This window comes from Heliangelus exortis, chromosome 16 (assembly GCF_036169615.1).
Source record: "Heliangelus exortis chromosome 16, bHelExo1.hap1, whole genome shotgun sequence".
NCBI classification, from domain to species: Eukaryota; Metazoa; Chordata; class Aves; order Apodiformes; family Trochilidae; genus Heliangelus; species Heliangelus exortis.
The window spans coordinates 2,175,627-2,192,880 of NC_092437.1; the positions used below are offsets into that span (position 1 = coordinate 2,175,627).

Consider the following 17,254-nt stretch of genomic DNA (forward strand, 5'->3'; position numbering starts at 1 on the left):
CCCGGCTCCTCTCAGCCCTTCCCAAAGGTTTTTCCAGAGCCAAGCAGAGCACAGGGCCCTGGCACCGGGGGATCCGGGGGAACCAGGCGCTGCTGCTGCTGCTGCTCCCCAGCTCCCTCTCCCCATCCAGGCTCCAGGGTGTCCCCCGGGTGGGCATCACCAGGGTGTCCCCGCCGGTCCCTGCTGCCCTGCAAGGGACGGGGCACCGCGGGCAGGACCAATCCCCGCACTGGGGCACGGCCACCCCTCACCTCCGGCCCCCCAGGAGCATCCAGGATCCCCCCACCCACGCGCGGGCGTCCGTCCCACTCTCTGCTCCACGGGTGCAGCCCAGGGGACCTGCTTGTCCCCCCCCAATCCTGGAGGGAGAGGGGATGGATCTGGAGCACCCCGGGCACCCTCAGCACCAGTTAAAATGCCTCCGCGGCCTCGGCATCGCCCCGGCCCCTCTCCGGGCTCTCCGCAGCTCCTCCGGCCACGCTGCCGGCAGAGATTCCCGGCCCTGCGTGGGGAGGGACGGGCAGGCGGCAGCTCTCAGAGCACGGACAGGTCGTGGCAGGACTTGGAGCGGGCTTTGAGGGCCACTTTGGCGCTGTCCCTGACCACCAGCCTGTCGAGGAACCGCCGGGCTCTCTTGGTGAGGCTCTCCCCGCGCCTCTGGCCGGGCAGGGGGTGCGTGGGGGGCTCTTTGGCCCCGCGGCGCAGGCGGATCTGCCGCACCGCCCCCTCGAAGAGCTCGGCCACGTTGTGCTGCAGGGCCGCCGACGTCTCGATGAACTTGCAGTCGAACACCACGGCGCAGGCACGGCCCTCTGCGAGGGAAGAGGGGACACGGCCCCGCTGGCACCCCGGGCACGGCTGCACCCCCAGGGAGGAGGGGTAGAGAGACCCAGGGATGCAGCCGGGGACGGATCCTCCCCGCCCGGTGCCCTGCCCCGACTCTTCTCACCTTCCACAGAGACCTCTCGGCACCGCACCAGGTCGGTTTTGTTGCCCACCAGGATGATGGGGATGTCCTCGGCCGGGCGTGCGCGGCGCAGCTGGATGCGCAGCTCCGAGGCGCTCTCGAAGCTGCCCCGGTCGGTGATGGAGTAGACGATGATGTAGGCGTTCCCCCCCCGCAGGCACTGGTTGCGGCGCCAGCTCTCCTCGCCCTGTCACCCCGCGGAGGACAAGATGTCACCGTGCCGCAGGGGCTGGTGGCAGCCCTGACCGCTGCCGGGGCACGGCAGAACCCCCCTGGCACTGATGGGAGCTGCCAGTGCACCCCAGCAGCGGTGTTGATGTGTGACACCGTTAATAAAGTGCAGCTCAGAAGCTCCTGATTTTGGGGGGGTATTTGAGAAATCTTTTTTCTACCATCAACAAACCGGGGGGGGCAGCTCAGGGGGCTGAGCCTGCACCTTCCAGAGCTGCCCTTGGCCGTGCAACATCAGGAACTGGTCACTGCCCAGTGGGACCTGCTGGGCCCTGGTGTGGCAGGGGACAAAGGGACATTTTGAGGGAGGTGGTGACAATGGTGCTGGCATTCCTGCCCGGGAAATGCCTCGTGTGCAAGGTGAAAGGAATGCCCCGTATCTGGCTCTTGGGCCACCCCTCTGCCTGGCAAAGCACGTGTGGCTCTGCCTCACATGGATTTGCCCAGTCGGCTCCTTCAGCCCCCATCCTAAACCATTTCCATGCATTTTAAAGCAGGCTGGCACCACACTCCTTCCCCACGACCCTTTCTTCCCCCTGTGCTCACCAGGAGCCCCTCCACTGGTGAGGACACGGTGGGCAATGGTGGTGTGCAAAGAACCATCCAGAGATGCAGCCCCAGCCCGTGCTCCAGGAGGCCCCAGAGCAGCAGCCGTGCCCATGCAGCATCCCCAGGGCACATCCCAGGTCCCCAGCCCCGCCGTACCCGCAGCTCCTGCTCCCAGCAGTCCAGCACCAGCACCGTGGCCTCCTCGCCATCCACCGTCAGCGTCCGCTCGTACGCAGCCTCTGCAAGACGCCGGGAGAGCTCAGCTGGGGTGGTGCCTGGGCACCGGGACCTGCTCCTCACCCCTGCACCGGCCTCACGAGGGTTTTTTTTTCCATCACGGAGCCACGCACTCGGCCCACGCACTCGGCCCGGACACGCGCTGCCTCCGTGCCACCTCCTATGGTCCCCTGCCACGGAGGGGTCCCCACCCAGCACCCTGCCAGGCACCCACCTCCGTGCTGCTCCAGCACCTCCTGGACACCGGTGAAGACGTTGACCAAGCTGGTTTTGCCCACGCCGGGATCACCCAGCAGCACCACCCGGTACCGGGATTCCCGGGGGCTGGAAGAGCCCGAGGAACCGGAGGACCAGCTGTCCCGGGGGGCCGCGGCCCTGCTGCCCGGCTCGGAGGCCGAGAAACTGAGCTGGGGGTGGCCGGGCTGTCCCCGCCGGGTGTCCCCCGGCACCCCGGCCCGGGGCAGGGGGGTGCTGGCCCTCCGCCGCAGCGGGCTCTGCTCGTTCAGGGTCATCTGCGGCACGGCGAGCAGCGGGGCTGGGGGATCCCGTTCCGAGGGGCTCCGGATCCCGGTGCTGCCCCCGGTGTCAGTCCCGGTACCACTTTCGATCCCAGTCTCAAACGCGGTGTGGGTCCCGGTGCCGGTTCCGGTCTCTCTCCCTGTGTCCCTCCCAGCCGGCGGTATGTCGGGCATAACTTTACCCGGGACAGGCTCGCTCCCGGTTTTAAACCCCGGGAGGAGGAGCCCCTCGCTCCGCCCGGACCCTCCTTTCCCGAACACACCCCCGCCCGCACCGGCCCCGCTCCCGGACGCCTTGCCCGGTCCCCGAGGTCCCCGCGGGGCTCCCGGTGCCGGGGTACGGCGATTTCCCCCAGCGCCAGTCCCGGGACACCCCTCACGGTCACGGCGAGGTCCCTTTCGGCTTCAGGCTCTCCGGTGTTACCGTGGACAGGGACCTCAGAGCCAGCAGGGGTGACAGTGACACCTTTACTGCAGCACCGGGTCCCCAGCGCGGCTGGAGAAGTGCCGAGGGGAAAGCGGGGCTTGGGAGCTCGGCACCTCAGCCCAGGCTGTCCGGGGGGTGGCTGAGGGGATGCGTCCCCTCCCTGGGGATGCTGAGGGTCACCTCGGGGTCTGGCGGGCACCTGGGAGAGAGACAGGAGGGGGAAGGCAAGAGAGGGAACGAGCTGCGGTGGGTTGGGTGTGAGGAGCAGGAGGAGAAGCTCCTGAGTGGCCAGGGTGGGAAAACCCCTCCCAAACCCGAGCCCAGCGGACCTCCAGAGCACCCCGGCACTATTCCAGCCCGGCCCGGCCCCAAACTTCTCTGCTGGCACAAGAAACCAGCTCCAAGCCCCAGCCCTGCTCCACGGCCACCTCTTACCCCATCCTTGTGCCCGAGCCCTCTGCAAGGCAGACTTGGCCTTCCCAGAGAGCCCGGGGCTCCGAGAGGCAGCAGGAATGACATTACCCACCCCTCACTGTCGGTCCCACAAGACAAACAGAGCAGGCCAGCAGAGCAGCCAGGTACATCTGCTTTCTCGCAGAGAAAGGACAAGCAGAGCAAGCTGGGCTTGCTCAGATCTGTGCTCATCCATCTCCGTCACAGCCCAGGACAAACTGTGCATCCCGAGTGCCCTCAGAGCAGGGCTGGAAGCTGCTCCTGGAATCCTTGGAGCAAGAGGCTTTTTTCATGAGGGGAAACTAAAATGCAGATGGGAAGGGACAGGCAGTGGGTTCCTCCAGCTCCACACAGGGACACGAGGAGGGCCAGCAGGAGCCCTGGGTGCCTTCACACCCTGATGCTCCCAGGCCGAGCTCAGCTTCTGTCTGGTTTTACTCTTTCAGGAAGAAAATCCAGTGTCTGGAACCAAAGGGTTAATCGGAAAAACGAAGGGTTGGTGAAGCCGTGTGAAAAGTTGCAGGGAGGTCAGTGGGAAAGGGCTGAGGGATGGTGGAGAGGGCTCTGGCACGGGCTGCTGCCTGTCAGGGCGGGTAAGCACCGAATGCCTGACTTGTGATGTTACAGAAACTTTCCACTTGGGCCTTCCTGCTATTTTTAACTCTCCTCCCAGCCCCCTGCAATAACCTCAGCCCCCTCAGTAACCCTGGCCCCCTGCAATAACCCCAGCCCCACAGTAACCTCGGCTCCACCAGCTGGCCAGGCTGATTAATTCTTTTGGTTGTTGTTGTTGTTGTTTTATCATTTTTTAATAGGAAAAAATTTAAGTTGCACTAAGCCATCAGGCAGCCACCCACCTCCCCCCACAGCCTCCTGACGTGTTCCAGGCTTCCCTCCTGCTTGTGCCTCCCCAGGGCTCCAGCCCTACCTGCCTTCCAGCTACAACCTAAGCCCTGGAGCAGGAGATCCAGCCCTTCCTGTCACCTGCACCAGCTCAGCTTTGCTGCTCGAGCATCTGCTCAGCCCAAGGGATGATATTTTAATGGAAAATCCCGCCCCGCGCACACAGGAGGAGCTGAGGGGCTTCACCTGCAGCAGGGAACGACTCATCTCTGTGCCAAGAACAATTTGTCCAGGCAGCTGCTGGGAATAAATGCACATTCTCGGGATTTAAACACATTTGACCCATTTTCTCTCAGGTTTGTACATGAGGCAGCAGGCGGCTCTGAATCATTTGTGGGTTTTGTGATTTGCCCTGTCCTGGGCAGGACTCTGCTGCCACGGGCCAGGGGGCAGCCTTACAGACTACAAGGAGAAAACAACAATAAAGACACAGCCAGCACAGGGCCTTGACAAGCTCTGCGGGTCCCGACTGTCCCCAGCTGCCACCTCCCCTTGCAGGCTGCTCAGAGGGAAGCCCAGAGGAGGGATGTGGTGTGACCAAGGATCAGCTTAAGAGCTGCTGCTGGTTCCTGATGCTTTTAGACCAGACCACGAGACCTTGCAGTCATCCTCCCCAGTGTCACTGTGAGTTTACACCCTGGGCCGGGTGTAGTTTGAACAGTGATGTCTGTGGGAAGGTGAGGCTGTCAGCTCAGGGCCACAGAGCAGGGGCTGTGCATGCCCACTGGCCAACCTTACCTTGCTCTGAGGAGAAGAACATCACCAAAGATCACCTCTCTTGGGTCTCTCACACCTTGGCGGAGTGTCTGGATGCTTCTCTTCAGCTCACCAACCTCTTCCTCCAGGTCCTGAATAATCTGGATGAATTACATTTCTAAGAGTTCTCCACTTTGCGAGACAAGCAGGATTTAAAGCTTCAGAGGTTTTGCAAACAGCGGAGTCAGAAAACATCCCTCATGACTGTAAGCCCCTAAGAGGCTTCCTGAAAAACCTGCTGGTCCTCAGTTTGTCCTCAGAGGCCACAGGGAAGGCAGAGTTCCCCCCCGAGGCAGACAAATCCCTCCTGCAGGGCAGGGGCTGAGGGCTGCTGGGTCTGCCCTGCCCCAGCTCGCTCACCTCCTTTTGCTTCAGTATTTTACACTGCAGAATGTGGTTGTTTATCACCATCTGCTTCAGGCTGTCCTGGTGCAGCAAAGTCTCCTGGGATGGGGGGGGGGGTGAAGAGAACAAAATCAGCTGCAGAAATTCCCCAGTGACCACCAGCACCGAGCACTGCCACCCCCGGGTGCCACCGTGGCTGTGTCACTCCTCAGGGAAATAATTTCTGCTCAAACAAGGTCTGGGTTCTGGCTCTATCAGGAAACTGTCACGGTGACCACGTTGTGCAACAAGGCTGAGGAACTCGGGAGATCCACTTCAGTTTCCCAGGGAAAGCTCAGGAACATTGCTGGGGTTCCTTAGGACACCTCTGCTCACAGACTCACCTGTGAAGGGGCCCAGCACCAGAGCAGCCCATAAATCCAGCCAGTAATTAATATTTTCTTAGTGCTCCCAAGCTGCTCACCCAGGAGCAGCACTGAGCACATCACCCCAGCAGGACCCAGGCACCAGGAGTTCCTCCTATTTTGGGAAGAAGGGCAGCAGCCCCTGCTCGGCAGAGCTGCACGTGGTTTAATTTCCTCATGAATTTATTACAAACACCGCTGCCACAGCCGTGTCACAGCCAATTAGGGAAGCAGCTTCCTAAATAATGTAATAAAACAGGGACCATAAAAGCAGGGTGAGTGCTGGGTCACCACCTCCAGGCAGCAAACTCAGGAGCGACTCGGAGCGTTTCCACCCCTCAGCGGGGGCCCCCGACGCTTCCCCCTGACCGAGAGCCCCAGGAGGGGAGCAGAGATGCTTTGCTGCTCTTTGGGTGCTGCCTGCCCCGTGCTGTTGCCAACGGGGATGTGTGGCAGCCCCTGCCCTCTCTCCCAGCTCCCAGAAGCTGTTCCCCCTTTGCTGGGATCTCACATCAGCTCCACAAACCTCCACAATTTTCTGTATCAGGGCCTCTTGTTCCACCCGTGTCTTCTCTTCCAGTTCCTCCAAGATGAGCTTCCCCATTTTTTCTATCTTGTCTCTCTCCTCCTGAGCCCAGAACCAAGAGGAGCATTAGGCAAGGCACCCGTGGGGTTCCTTCCTCCCTTTTCCCTCTCCTTCCTCCCTGGTGATGCTGCAGGGAAGGAGAGGTCTCAGCACCTGGTGCTGCTCCTTCAGGCCCTGGATGCTGTGCTGCAGCAGCTCTGTCTGGGCAGCTTGTGCAGGGTACTGAGTGTCCATGTAGGTCTGCAGGGCTCTGAGCTCATCCTGGAGAACCTGTGCCTTCAGTGTGACTTCATCCAGAGTCTGCTGGAGCTCTGATGGGAAGTTAACACAGAAAAGTTCAACCCAGGCGTTCCAAAGCTTCAGAATCCTGCGTTTCCCTGAGCTCTTGGGAGATTCCAGACCCGGAGGGGAGTGGGAAGGGTCTGACTCAGAGCAGCTTGACCAGATCCTGCTGGAAACAGCTGCCAGGGGTCACAGGGTGCTCCCCTTCCGAGAGGCTGAGGGGAAGATATCCCCAAACACAAACATGATCCATTTTCATAAAGGGAATTGTTTGACATTCATAAGATCAACAGGGTGTCTTCAACCTCATACGATGTAAACCAAAGTGAGCTACTCACTTCCCAGACTCTTTTCCATTGTTTTTTCCATCTCCTGCAGCTCTGCCCTCGCTGTATCCAGCTTGTTCTGATGGGAGGTCTGCACCCTTGCCTTCGACCTCTGCCCAGGCACAAATCCAGCCACTGCTCAGAGCTCTGGCACCATCCTCCTGACTGCTCATCCCTGACCTCCCTCTCCAGTGCTCTGGGGAGCAGATCAGTGCCCCAGGACCCAGCTGGATCCGAGAGCTTTATGGAGGGATGGATTTGGGCTGGTACAGGGTGGCTGCAGCTGCTCAGGACAGCTACACTCAGGACATCAAAACAAGAGCAGCTCACTGATCCCTGGGCATCAGATTGCTCAGTTCAGCGGTGGAAGGGGCTGGGCAGCGCTTGACTCTTCTCCAGCACCGATGAGAAATGGGAGGTTCTGCCTTCTGCTGAGCTGTTGGTCAGCCCTGAAGCCTCACCTGGAGTGCTTCACACTGCTGCAGCAGGGCCCTGGCTTCCCTGGCCATGCTCTCATCAGTCTGCTGGATGTCCCTCACCAGATGGCTGTTGGCCTCTGCCAGGCGGGCACCACGCTGCCTCAGCTCCTCGATGGCATCTTTCCTCAGGCTGTTCAGGTTCTGCAGGAATGTGGGGACTGAAATGTCGTCCATTCCACCAGCCCCCCGTGCCATGGGCTGTCTTGTCCCCAGGACTCTGGCATCCCCACCCAGCACATCCCTGCTCCCAGCTCCCAGGATACAGCTGCAGGATCCCCAGTCATTCAGAACCATCCTTCACCTACTCAAAAGCTGTGCTCATCTCCTTCACCACCACCTTCTCCTTGCTAGACTGAGAAAATCTGATCCAAACCATCTTTTCCAACAGGTTACGTTTCCCAGATCCCATCTCTCCCTGCTGCACTCTGGACTCTCTTGGTTTTTCTTCATTTTTCTTGGCAGACAACCTCCAGGTTAGATCTCACCAGTATCAAGTGGAGCAGCAGAGTTACCTCTGGTGTCTTGATAACTAAACCCTTGCCACTTGGCAGGAGTGGGTCAGCCCGACAGAATTTCCTTCAGAAAGGCAGCTGGGGTATGGATTTGCTACCTACATCCCAGCACTGGATACCTGTGGCACCTACCATGATAATTTCAATCTCTTCCAAGTTTTTAGCTAATTCAGCCTTCCTGAGCTTCAATTTCATCTGAGTGGAACTTTTGTGTTTCTCCTTGGCTGGCGGTGGCTCTGAAGGCAAGGGGGGGGTTTATTCAGCTTAAATGCAACTGATGAAAGGAAAAAAATAAAAAAAAATAAAAAAGAAAGAGACCTGTCCTTATTTCCCAGCCCAGTGTCAACGTCCCACATCAACCCTCTCCCGTCACACGGGGCTGAGGGGAGTAAAAAGAACAACCAAGAGACTGAATTCAAACCTCCTGCAGCCCCAGCAGAAGCAGCTCCCAGAGCTGAGCCTACAAAGCCCTCCTTGGGCATTTTTACTTCTCCCTCTTTATTCTCAGCATTTCCCCCTGGCTCGTCTTCTTTTTGTGGCTTTTGCTGACCGTGTCCCAGCAGCGAGCACCGGGCTCAGGCAGGAGCAGAGGGCAGGGGGAGCAGGGGGGGATGTGGGAATCTCTCCCGACCTGGCTCGTTCCTCTTCCCGTCCTTCTTCTCGTCCCCATCGGTGATGTCCCCGCGGGACGGACCTTTCCTTCCCTCCGGATCTGCCTTCTGCCGCTTGCTGCCATCCTAAGCTCAGCACGACAGCAGCGTGGGAAAGCCGGGGAGTCAGGAGAGGTTCGTGGGCTGAGACCTCTCTGCCGTGACCCCCGTGGGGCTCCCGGGTGTCCCCCGGTGCCCAGCACCAGCAGCAAGTCCCAGGGGTGTTTTTTGGGAGCCGCTGCGTTTGTCACCACAGAGCTGCCAGTGCCACAAAGCCCAGGGGACAGGGGACTCACTGCTCGCTCCATCTCCTCCGTGGCACTCGGGTCCCTCTCGGAAGGGAGCACCACAACCCCCGGGAGGAGGCTGCGCCCCACGGGAAGGCTCTGGGGGGGCAAAGTCAGGCAGGGAGGCAGTGACACCCCTGGGCTACGGCCCCCCAGTGACCCCCAACTCCACCCAGCCCCTGCCCACGGGGAAGCCCCCGTAGGGACCCCCATCCCCGCCCCTATGGGTGCCCTCCTGCCTGTCCCCTCTGGGGAACCCCCCCCGACCCTCTCCTTTGGATCCCCCCTGGGAATCCGCCCTGCTCCACGGGCGCCCCCGCCCCCTGCCCCCCGGGGAAGCCCCCGTACCCCACGGTCCCCTGGAGATCTCCCGTACCCCATGGCCCCCCGGGGCTCTCCCCCGCCCCGCATGTCCCCTCACCACCCTCCCGCCCCCGGGGATCCCCCCGTGCCCCGCGTCCCGCTCTCCCGGCCCGTCGCCATGGCAACAGCCGGCGGGTTCGGTGACCGGCGGGAATGGCGCCCCCTGCCGGCCCCTGCCGGCCCCGCACGGCGGGACCCCGACGGGACGGGATCCACCGGGATGGGCTATACTGGGATGGGGTCCACCGGAATGGGATATACTGGGATGGGGTCCACCGGGACGGGATACACTGGGACGGGATCCACCGGGGAGGGATGCACGGGGGACCGACATCCCGGGATGGAATCCACCGGGGAGGTGCGTGGTGCCCGTGTCATACGGGAGCTGCCTGGGGGGTGTAGCCCGGTACCGGGTATAACCTTCGGTAACAGCGGGCAGCAACAGGGCTCGGACAGGCCCCGGGCTGCCCAGAGCGATGGGGGAACGGCAGAGGGTGATGTGCGGTGTCCTCCCGGCCCCGGGCGGGCCGGGCCGCGGTACCAGACCGGGCCGCGGTACCGGGGTTGTCCGGGGGCCCCGCGCGGGCCGTTGTTACCACAGCAACTGCGGGCGGGGGCGCAGCCAATGGGAGCGCGCCCTGCGGCGGGCCCGCGCGGCCCGGCAGTAGCCAATGGGCGCGGTCCCTGGCGGGCAGCCCGCGGTCTCCGGGGCAACAGCGCCGCCGCCGCCGCCCCATTGGTGGCGGGAGGGAGGAGGGGGCGGGGCCCGGCGGGAGGGGCGGAGCCTGGCGGGGCGGGGCCGCTCGGCGCCGCGCCGCGGGGGCCGGGGCCGCGTCCGTGGCACCGGGGGAGCCCCGGGGAGACGCCGTGGGGTGAGGGGGAGGGAGGGGATACACACACGGGTCCATGCGGCCTTATCACGCCGCGAGGTGCCGAGCGCTGGGAGATCCGGACCCGGCACGGGGTTGTCACGGGGGGACCGGGAGACCGGGGACCGGCAGGGGCGGGGTCCAGGAGCAGCGTCCCCGGGGGATGCTCGGTGTCCCGGCTGGGCAGAGCCGTGCCCAGGGCCGCAGGTCCCAGGGGGTTGTGCGGTCTCCTAGGGTGCCAAGGGGCGGGGACACCGGGATACCCTGATCGGGGGTGTGGCGGGCAGTGGCAGTAGTTGCAGCATCCCCGGGCGGGTACCGGGAGCACCGGGGCGTGCCCCCGCCATTCTCTCCAGCAACCCCTCTCCGAGGCCTCCGATTGGCCGAGCCCGATATCCCCCCCGCCCTGCGGCCAATGGGTGGATGGGGGGGGCCGGTGTCTCCCATTGACAGAACCGGTGCGGCGGTGTTTACCGGGGGCGGGGCGGCGGCGGCGGCTATAAGAGCGGCACCGGGGGGCGTGCGGCTCCCGGGCTGCCCGCACCGACTCTCCGCGCACCCCTCGACCCGCACTAGCCCGCAACCTTCCCACACCGCGCCCGACTGGAGCATCCGTCGACTCAACAGGGAGAAGCATCCCTGAGCGGAGCATCCCCAGAACGGGGCGGGGCAGGGCGGTGCGGTGCGGAGCATCCCGGAGCACCCCCGGACCGGAACAGAGCAGAGCGTTCCCGAGCGGGAGCATTCCGGGGCCGGTGCAGAACATCCCCCGGAGCGGAGCGTTCCCGGGTCGTTGCGGAGCATTCCCGGATCATCCCCATCTCGGCACAGAGCATCCCGGAGGATCCTCGGGCAGGTGCGGATCATCCCGGAGCATCTTCGGACCGGCGCGGAGAATTCCCGAACCGGGGCGGAGCGTTCCCGGCCATCCCCTGGCCGGTGCAGAACATTCCCGCACCGGACGGCTGCGGAGCATCCCGCGACCGGAGACCGCGGGCCCGACGCGTGTCTCTTCCGGAGCATCGCAGCAGCCGCCGCCCCGGCGGAGCCGCCCCCGCCGTGCGCCCCCGGGCCCCGTCGCGGCCCCCGTTGCCCCGCCCCGCCGCCGCCCGCTCGGCACAATGGGGGCGGCGCGGGGGGGCGCGTAACGGCGGGCGGGGAAGAGAAGGAGGAGGAGGAGGCGGCGGCGGCGGCGGGGGGGGGGTCCCGGTGACCGGGATGGTGCAGCGCAGCCCCCGGGGGCGGGGCGCGGAGGCTCGGCGGGAGCCCTGCGCCCCGTTACCGACCCGCGATGCGGAACCGGGCTGGTGCAAGACGCCGAGCGGGCACATCAAGCGGCCGATGAACGCCTTCATGGTGTGGTCCCAGCATGAGCGCCGCAAGATCATGGACCAGTGGCCCGACATGCACAACGCCGAGATCTCCAAGCGCCTGGGCCGGCGCTGGCAGCTCCTCCACGACTCCGAGAAGATCCCCTTCGTCAAGGAAGCCGAGCGCCTGCGCCTCAAGCACATGGCCGACTACCCCGACTACAAGTACCGGCCTCGGAAAAAGGGCAAGGGGGGTGCCGGCGCCACCCGCCCGCGCCTCCCGGTGAAGATCAAGCCCTCGGTGCTGGGACGCGTCCCCTCCAGCCGCCGGCAGCCCACCAAGCCTCCCAACGCCCCGGAGGAACCCGCGCCGGAGGTGGCCGCCGAGGACTGCGCCGGCACGGCAGCCTGGCACCCCGCACCCACCGGGGAGCACGGCCCCCCGGAGCCCCCGAGTCCTGCTGCCACCTGCCCTGAGCCGGAGAGGTCCCCCGAGAGCGGGTCCCCCTCTCCCATGTCAGCCGCATCCCCTCCTTCCTCTTTCAGCTCCTCCGATGAGGAGCTGGAGGAAGAGCTGCTGGGGGTCCTGCCCGGCCGAGCTCCCGCCGGTGCTGCCTGCAGCACCCTGGACTGGTCTGGCTTCGACAAGGACCACGACCCCTTCCCGCGGGGCGGCTCCTCACACTTCGAGTTCCCGGACTATTGCACGCCCGAGGTGACAGAGATGATTGCAGGGGACTGGCTCATGTCCAGCATCTCGGACTTGGTCTTTACCTACTGAGTCCCACGCTCCACAGGTAACGCTCTTCCTCCCCCCCTCCTCCTCCCCACTATCAGGTCATATCAAGACAAAACAAAACAAAAAAATAACGGAAAAAGAAAAAAAGAAAAACGAAAAAAGGAAAAAAAAAAAAAAAGAAAAAAAGAAAAAAAAAAAAAAGGAACCGAAACCAGCTGTTTACATGCAGGAATCAGGTATTTTGCCTTGCAGCCCTGGAAGGCAGAGCTCCCTGCTCACCCTACCCCCAGCACACGCCCACTCCTCGCCCGTCCGTCTGTCCGGCCCTCGCCTTGCCACGCGTGGTTGCCCACGGCCGCCGTGTTTTGCCCGTGAAACACGAGCCTCTGCTCGGGTTTTCATTGTCAGGGCCGGGCCCCTTCCCCCTGCGGCTCTGGCCGCCGCGGTGCTGCCATGGCTGCTCCAGCCATTCCCATCCCTGCCAGACGCTGCCTGCGTTCCTGCTGCCTGCAGGAGCACCCACGCTGGCCCGGCTCTTGGTGCTCATCCCCTCCTCCCCATTCCTCAGGGAATGGCTGATTCCATTTGCTTTCTGACTACATTTAAAGCACAGCTTCAATTTCCACCCCCTCCTCGCAGCCCTTGGGGAGGGTTCCCTGGCAGTGACGTGTCGGGGGAGTGGCAGAGCCATGCGGAGCCCCCAGGACGCCCCATTTTCTGGGGTGCCCGGGTTCGGTGTCCCACGGGACCGGGTCTTTCCCTGCCGTGTGTGCTCCTCACTGCTGGCTTTGGGAAGAGTGGAGTTGAGCACACGTGTTCCGCACGTGGCTGCGGGAGCTGTGTTTGTTCCTCCCGCCATGCGGTGGGTTGCGTGGAACTGGCAGTGCCACAGGGGCAGCCTGTACCCGGGGCCACCCCAAAGCCTGCCAGGGGATCCCCCCCTTCCCGGAGCACCCAGCTCCCATTTTAGCCTTGGAGCTGGTGCCTGTGTGGGACCTGCCCCGGGCTGGCTCACCTTGGCCGGTGGAGCCGGGTCCCCCCGTGTCCGCCCGCGGCGGGCGACGCTTCCAGCGCGGCTGGGAGCTGGCAGGGTGTCCGGAAGGGACGCCACGGGAAATCTGCTTTAACACCACCCAAATGGGGGTGGAAGCTGCAGCTGTGCTGGCGGGGCTGTGGGTGACGCTCCGGCCCGGTGCTCCTCCGCCGCCCCGTGCCAGGAGCAGCCGTGTCCCGGCAGAGCGCTGCCGAGGGGCTGCCCGGTGGGCGAGCCTTGCCGCAGCTGCTCCGAGAGCCGGGATTTTATTTGCTTTTTCTAATGGCTCCTTCCTACCATGAGCCGCCTCCTCCCGCTGCCGGGAGCACGTGGCTGCGGTGCTGGCTCGGTGGCTGCTGCGGGGGCCGGGACCGCGCTCGGGGACCGCGGGCACCCCGAGCTGGCGGTGCTTGGAGGAGCTGCACGGGGCTGGGCAGAGGGGGGTGTTTGAAGCAGCCTCCAATCCCCCCCCCCGTGGCCCTGGATCCCAGCATCCCCAGAGCCCCTCTGACCCTTTCCAAGCAGTGGGGTGCAGAGGGCACCCGCTCCCCAGGGCTCTGCTTCCCCGTTTTGGGGCTGCCCATCCCTCTGGTCGCACCTGCCCTATCCTGCTCGTTGCGGTGGAGCTGGATGGAGCCACGACCAGAGGAAGAGCATCCCCCGCCCCCCCGGGATCCCCCAGCAACCCCCTGGGGCAGCTCGGAGGGGGGGACCTGGCCCTGGTGCCAGTGACCCTTTGGCTCGGCCTTGGGGACAGGCACCGCGGCGCAGGGTGGGGTGTGTCCCCAGGCCCCTCGCAGAGAGGTGACCCCCAGCCCTGCCCCGGGTGGCCTCGGTGTCCCCTGGCGGCCCCTCCCTGAGCCATCAGCATTGTCGATGTGTCGGTGTGTAGCCGTAGCTGTGTGTGTGGCGGCAGCGCGTTCGCTGCCCCGGTGCGGGTGCCACGCATCCGACACGTGTTCCCTATATAGAGCGTGTCCCCCTCCCTGTCTCCTCCCACCCCCAGGCCGTTCCCCACCAGACCCAACCCCACCCAAGGTGGAAAAGCCAAATAAAACGCCTGGCCAGCCGTGACACCAGCAGCCTGCTCCCACCTCGCTGCTGTCTCGGGGGGGGCTCTGCCTTCCCACCCCCCGGGCAGCCGCATGTCAGGAACCCCCTGAGCCCGCCTCCAGGTTTGGGGGTCCCGGGGGTCCTGCGATGCGCACAGATCTCACCCAGCACCTCGGTGCCTTCTCAGGGCGTGCCCTTGCCCCGCGCCGTGGCCAGGAGCACTTGGGAAAGGTGCCGAGGCCGCACCCGCTGCCCTGTCCTGGGGGAACCAAAGCCCCCAAGCACCAGCAGGGCCTGAGGCCTCGGTGAGGGTCTCACGTCACGGGTGCTCTGCCCGTCCCACGGCTCGGGGCTATGTCCCCTCTCCCCAGCAGGGACGCCGTGGCCCAGGGTCCCCTTCGTGCCGTGTGTCACCCATGGGGTTGAGGTGCTTCCTCCACGGACTATCAGGCGAAACATTTCCTCAGGAGCAGGTTCTGGGTCAGCACCAGAACCGGAGCCAGAGCCAGGGCTCCCCCCTCACCCTGGCTGCAAGCACAACACCATCCGCTTCGTCCCCGTCCCTCCTGCCCCGTCCCCCTCCCGTCCCCTCCTCGAGACTCGCTGGGTGTGTTTGTTGGGGGAGAACTGTTGTGGACAGTGGTGGATTTTTCTGTGCCGTGTGGTTGTAGTTCTTAGAGACCCCCCCCAGCGTGTAGCCCCCCACCCCCCCTCCTCCCCCAGGTCCCGCTGTGCCCCCCGCCTCCCCGGTGCTGGCTGGCGTGCGTGTGCGAGCGTGTGTGCGTGCCACATCCCGTCATCAATAGAGACAAAGCGAATAATAATAATAATAATAATTAATAAGTGAATAATAAAATAAATAAACCAAACCTCTCTCAGGAAGATGCCACCCTGGTGGTGGCCGAGCGGGCCGGGAGTCCCCAGAGCTGGCGGGGTCCTGGCACAGCCTGCGGACGGGCGCCAGCGTTCGGGGTCACCTCTGTCGTGTCGTGTTAGTGAAGGGTTCCTGTAGCTGTTGTCTTGGAGAAAGGGGCTGTTAGCCAGGGGGGGTGGGCAGCCCCCGGCCCCGGGGGGCGTGGTGCCACCGGCTCCCGCTCGGCTGATGGTTCTCCTGCCTGTTGTGACTATGGAATAAAGTGTGTTGGTCTGCTGCCCGTGGCTCCTGCTCCTCCTGTAACACCCCGCTCCTCCCAGGGGGCATGGGGCTCTTTGGGGACATGGGGCTCTTTGGGGACATGGGGCTCTTTGGGGACATGGGGCTCCCAGGGGACATGGGGCGCTTTGGGGACATGGGGCTCTTTGGGGACATGGGGCTTCCAGGGGGTTCTGGGCTCAGGCACGGGCCAGCCCATGGGGTCCCACCCTGTCTGTGCCCCACGGGGGGTTTGAGGTTTGCCCTTGTCTGCTGGAGCTGGCTGGGTGTCCCCTGGGGAGGGGGGTGCAGACGTGTGTGTGTGTGTGTGTGTGTGTGTGTGTGTGCAGTGTGTGGAGCACAGTGTGTGTGTGTGTGCAGTGTTCACAGTATGTGCGTGTGTGCGCACAGTGTGTGTGTGCACAGTGTGTGTGTGCACAGTGTGTGTGTGCACAGTGTGTGTGCGCACAGTGTGTGTGTGCACAGTGTGTGTGTGCACAGTGTGTGCGCACAGTGTGTGTGTGCACAGTGTGTGTGCGCACAGTGTGTGTGCGCACAGTGTGTGTGTGCACAGTGTGTGTGTGCACAGTGTGTGTGTGCACAGTGTGTGCGCACAGTGTGTGTGTGCACAGTGTGTGTGCGCACAGTGTGTGTGCGCACAGTGTGTGTGCGCACAGTGTGTGTGAGCACAGTGTGTGTGTGTGTGTGTGTGCACAGTGTGTGTGTGTGCACAGTGTGTTTGTGCACAGTGTGTGTGTGTGCACAGTGTGTTTGTGCACAGTGTGTGTGTGTGCACAGCCTGTGCTGGGGCTGCTCAGTGCCTGTGTGTGCTCTGTTCACGCCTGTGCTAGGGGTGGGACTGTGTGTGTGTGGGGGGATTGAAGGGGGCTGATCCGGCCCCACAGGAGGGCCTGGGGTGGGGGGGGGCACGGGTGACACGCACTGCTTGCGTCACATCACCCCACCCACCCACCCACCCCACCCGCAGCTGTTGCCATGACAACAAGGGCAGCCCAGAGCATCCCCAGGTACCGCCAGCCCCTCCTGCCCTGGGTGATGCTGGGGACCGGGCTGTCCCCAGGGGGGTGGCCGTGCTGCAGTGACCCCCATGGAGGAGTGGGGAGGCCCGTGGGGCTGGGCTGGTCCCCATGTGGGCGTGCTGGCCACCACCGCTGCTCTCCTGGCCTCACCGGTGCTCCGTGTCTGGTGCTGGGGGATCCCTCCCAGCCACGGGGACAACGGAGGGACCGGAGAGGGGACCCGAACGGGGAGGGATGTTCTAAGGCCTCTGCCCCCTCCCAGGTAAGTGGGGAGCAGGCAGGGGTGGGGACACGGTGGGGAGGCAGGATGAGGGCAGCAGGGGGAGCAGAGCCCCCCCCCAAACCCCAGCAGCACCAGGAGGGGACCCCCAGCCCCCTGCCTGTGAGAAGGGGTGGAGGGAAAGGCCCATCCCTGGGGACAGCCTGGCTGGGGCTGTGCTGGGGACAGTCCCTGCTGCTGGCACTGGGCTCCCCCCGTGAGGCCCCTCTGGTGCTGGGGCTTTGTTCAGAGCTGCAGCTGGAGCAGAAAGGGTCCTGAGCCCCATCCCCCCTGCTCGGGCTGACAATAGCACACACAGCACCCACCACACAGCACCCCCCACCACACAGCACCCCCCACCCCAGAGCCCCCCCAACACAGCACTCCCTGCACACAGCCTGGCCACCACACACACTCATTCACACACAAACTCATTCACACTCATTCTCACACACACACACACACACACACACACACACACACTCACACTCATTCTCACACACACACACACACACACACACACACACACACACACACACTCACA

At 64.0% G+C, this 17,254-nt stretch overlaps 3 protein-coding genes and 1 long non-coding RNA gene across 8 annotated transcripts; 2 read left to right on the forward strand and 2 right to left on the reverse strand.

The window, feature by feature from the left end:
- Positions 1-393: 393 nt before the first annotated feature.
- On the reverse strand, positions 394-2,857 carry REM1 (RRAD and GEM like GTPase 1). Of its 2 annotated transcripts, XM_071759511.1 has the most exons (4): positions 2,199-2,857; positions 1,904-1,986; positions 950-1,154; positions 535-812 (listed from the first exon to the last, which is right to left on the reverse strand). In XM_071759511.1, exons 1-4 carry the CDS (start codon positions 2,674-2,676, stop codon positions 535-537), a joined length of 1,044 nt encoding a protein of 347 aa, XP_071615612.1. In that variant the 5' UTR covers positions 2,677-2,857. The 2 variants fall into 2 exon arrangements, with proteins under 2 accessions (XP_071615610.1, XP_071615612.1); XM_071759509.1 differs by having other exon boundaries at positions 394-1,154.
- Positions 523-1,324, forward strand: LOC139803387 (uncharacterized). Its single transcript, XR_011728993.1, has 3 exons — positions 523-637; positions 757-980; positions 1,125-1,324. It is a non-coding gene; the product is annotated as an uncharacterized lncRNA (long non-coding RNA).
- Positions 2,858-2,956: 99 nt separating the features above from the next.
- C16H20orf96 (chromosome 16 C20orf96 homolog) lies at positions 2,957-9,971 on the reverse strand. 4 transcript variants are annotated; one of them, XM_071759513.1, is made up of 11 exons: positions 9,537-9,971; positions 8,922-9,011; positions 8,607-8,712; positions 8,108-8,211; positions 7,446-7,604; positions 6,997-7,096; positions 6,530-6,687; positions 6,317-6,418; positions 5,402-5,485; positions 5,024-5,142; positions 2,957-3,128 (listed from the first exon to the last, which is right to left on the reverse strand). In XM_071759513.1, exons 1-11 carry the CDS (start codon positions 9,651-9,653, stop codon positions 3,044-3,046), a joined length of 1,224 nt encoding a protein of 407 aa, XP_071615614.1. In that variant the 5' UTR covers positions 9,654-9,971; the 3' UTR covers positions 2,957-3,043. The 4 variants fall into 4 exon arrangements, with proteins under 4 accessions (XP_071615614.1, XP_071615613.1, XP_071615616.1 ...); XM_071759512.1 differs by having other exon boundaries at positions 9,507-9,971; XM_071759515.1 differs by lacking the exon at positions 8,607-8,712.
- Positions 9,972-10,181: 210 nt separating this feature from the next.
- On the forward strand, positions 10,182-15,431 carry SOX12 (SRY-box transcription factor 12). The gene has a single exon (XM_071759875.1). It carries the CDS (start codon positions 11,363-11,365, stop codon positions 12,233-12,235), a length of 873 nt encoding a protein of 290 aa, XP_071615976.1. The 5' UTR covers positions 10,182-11,362; the 3' UTR covers positions 12,236-15,431.
- The last annotated feature ends 1,823 nt before the right edge of the window (positions 15,432-17,254 follow it).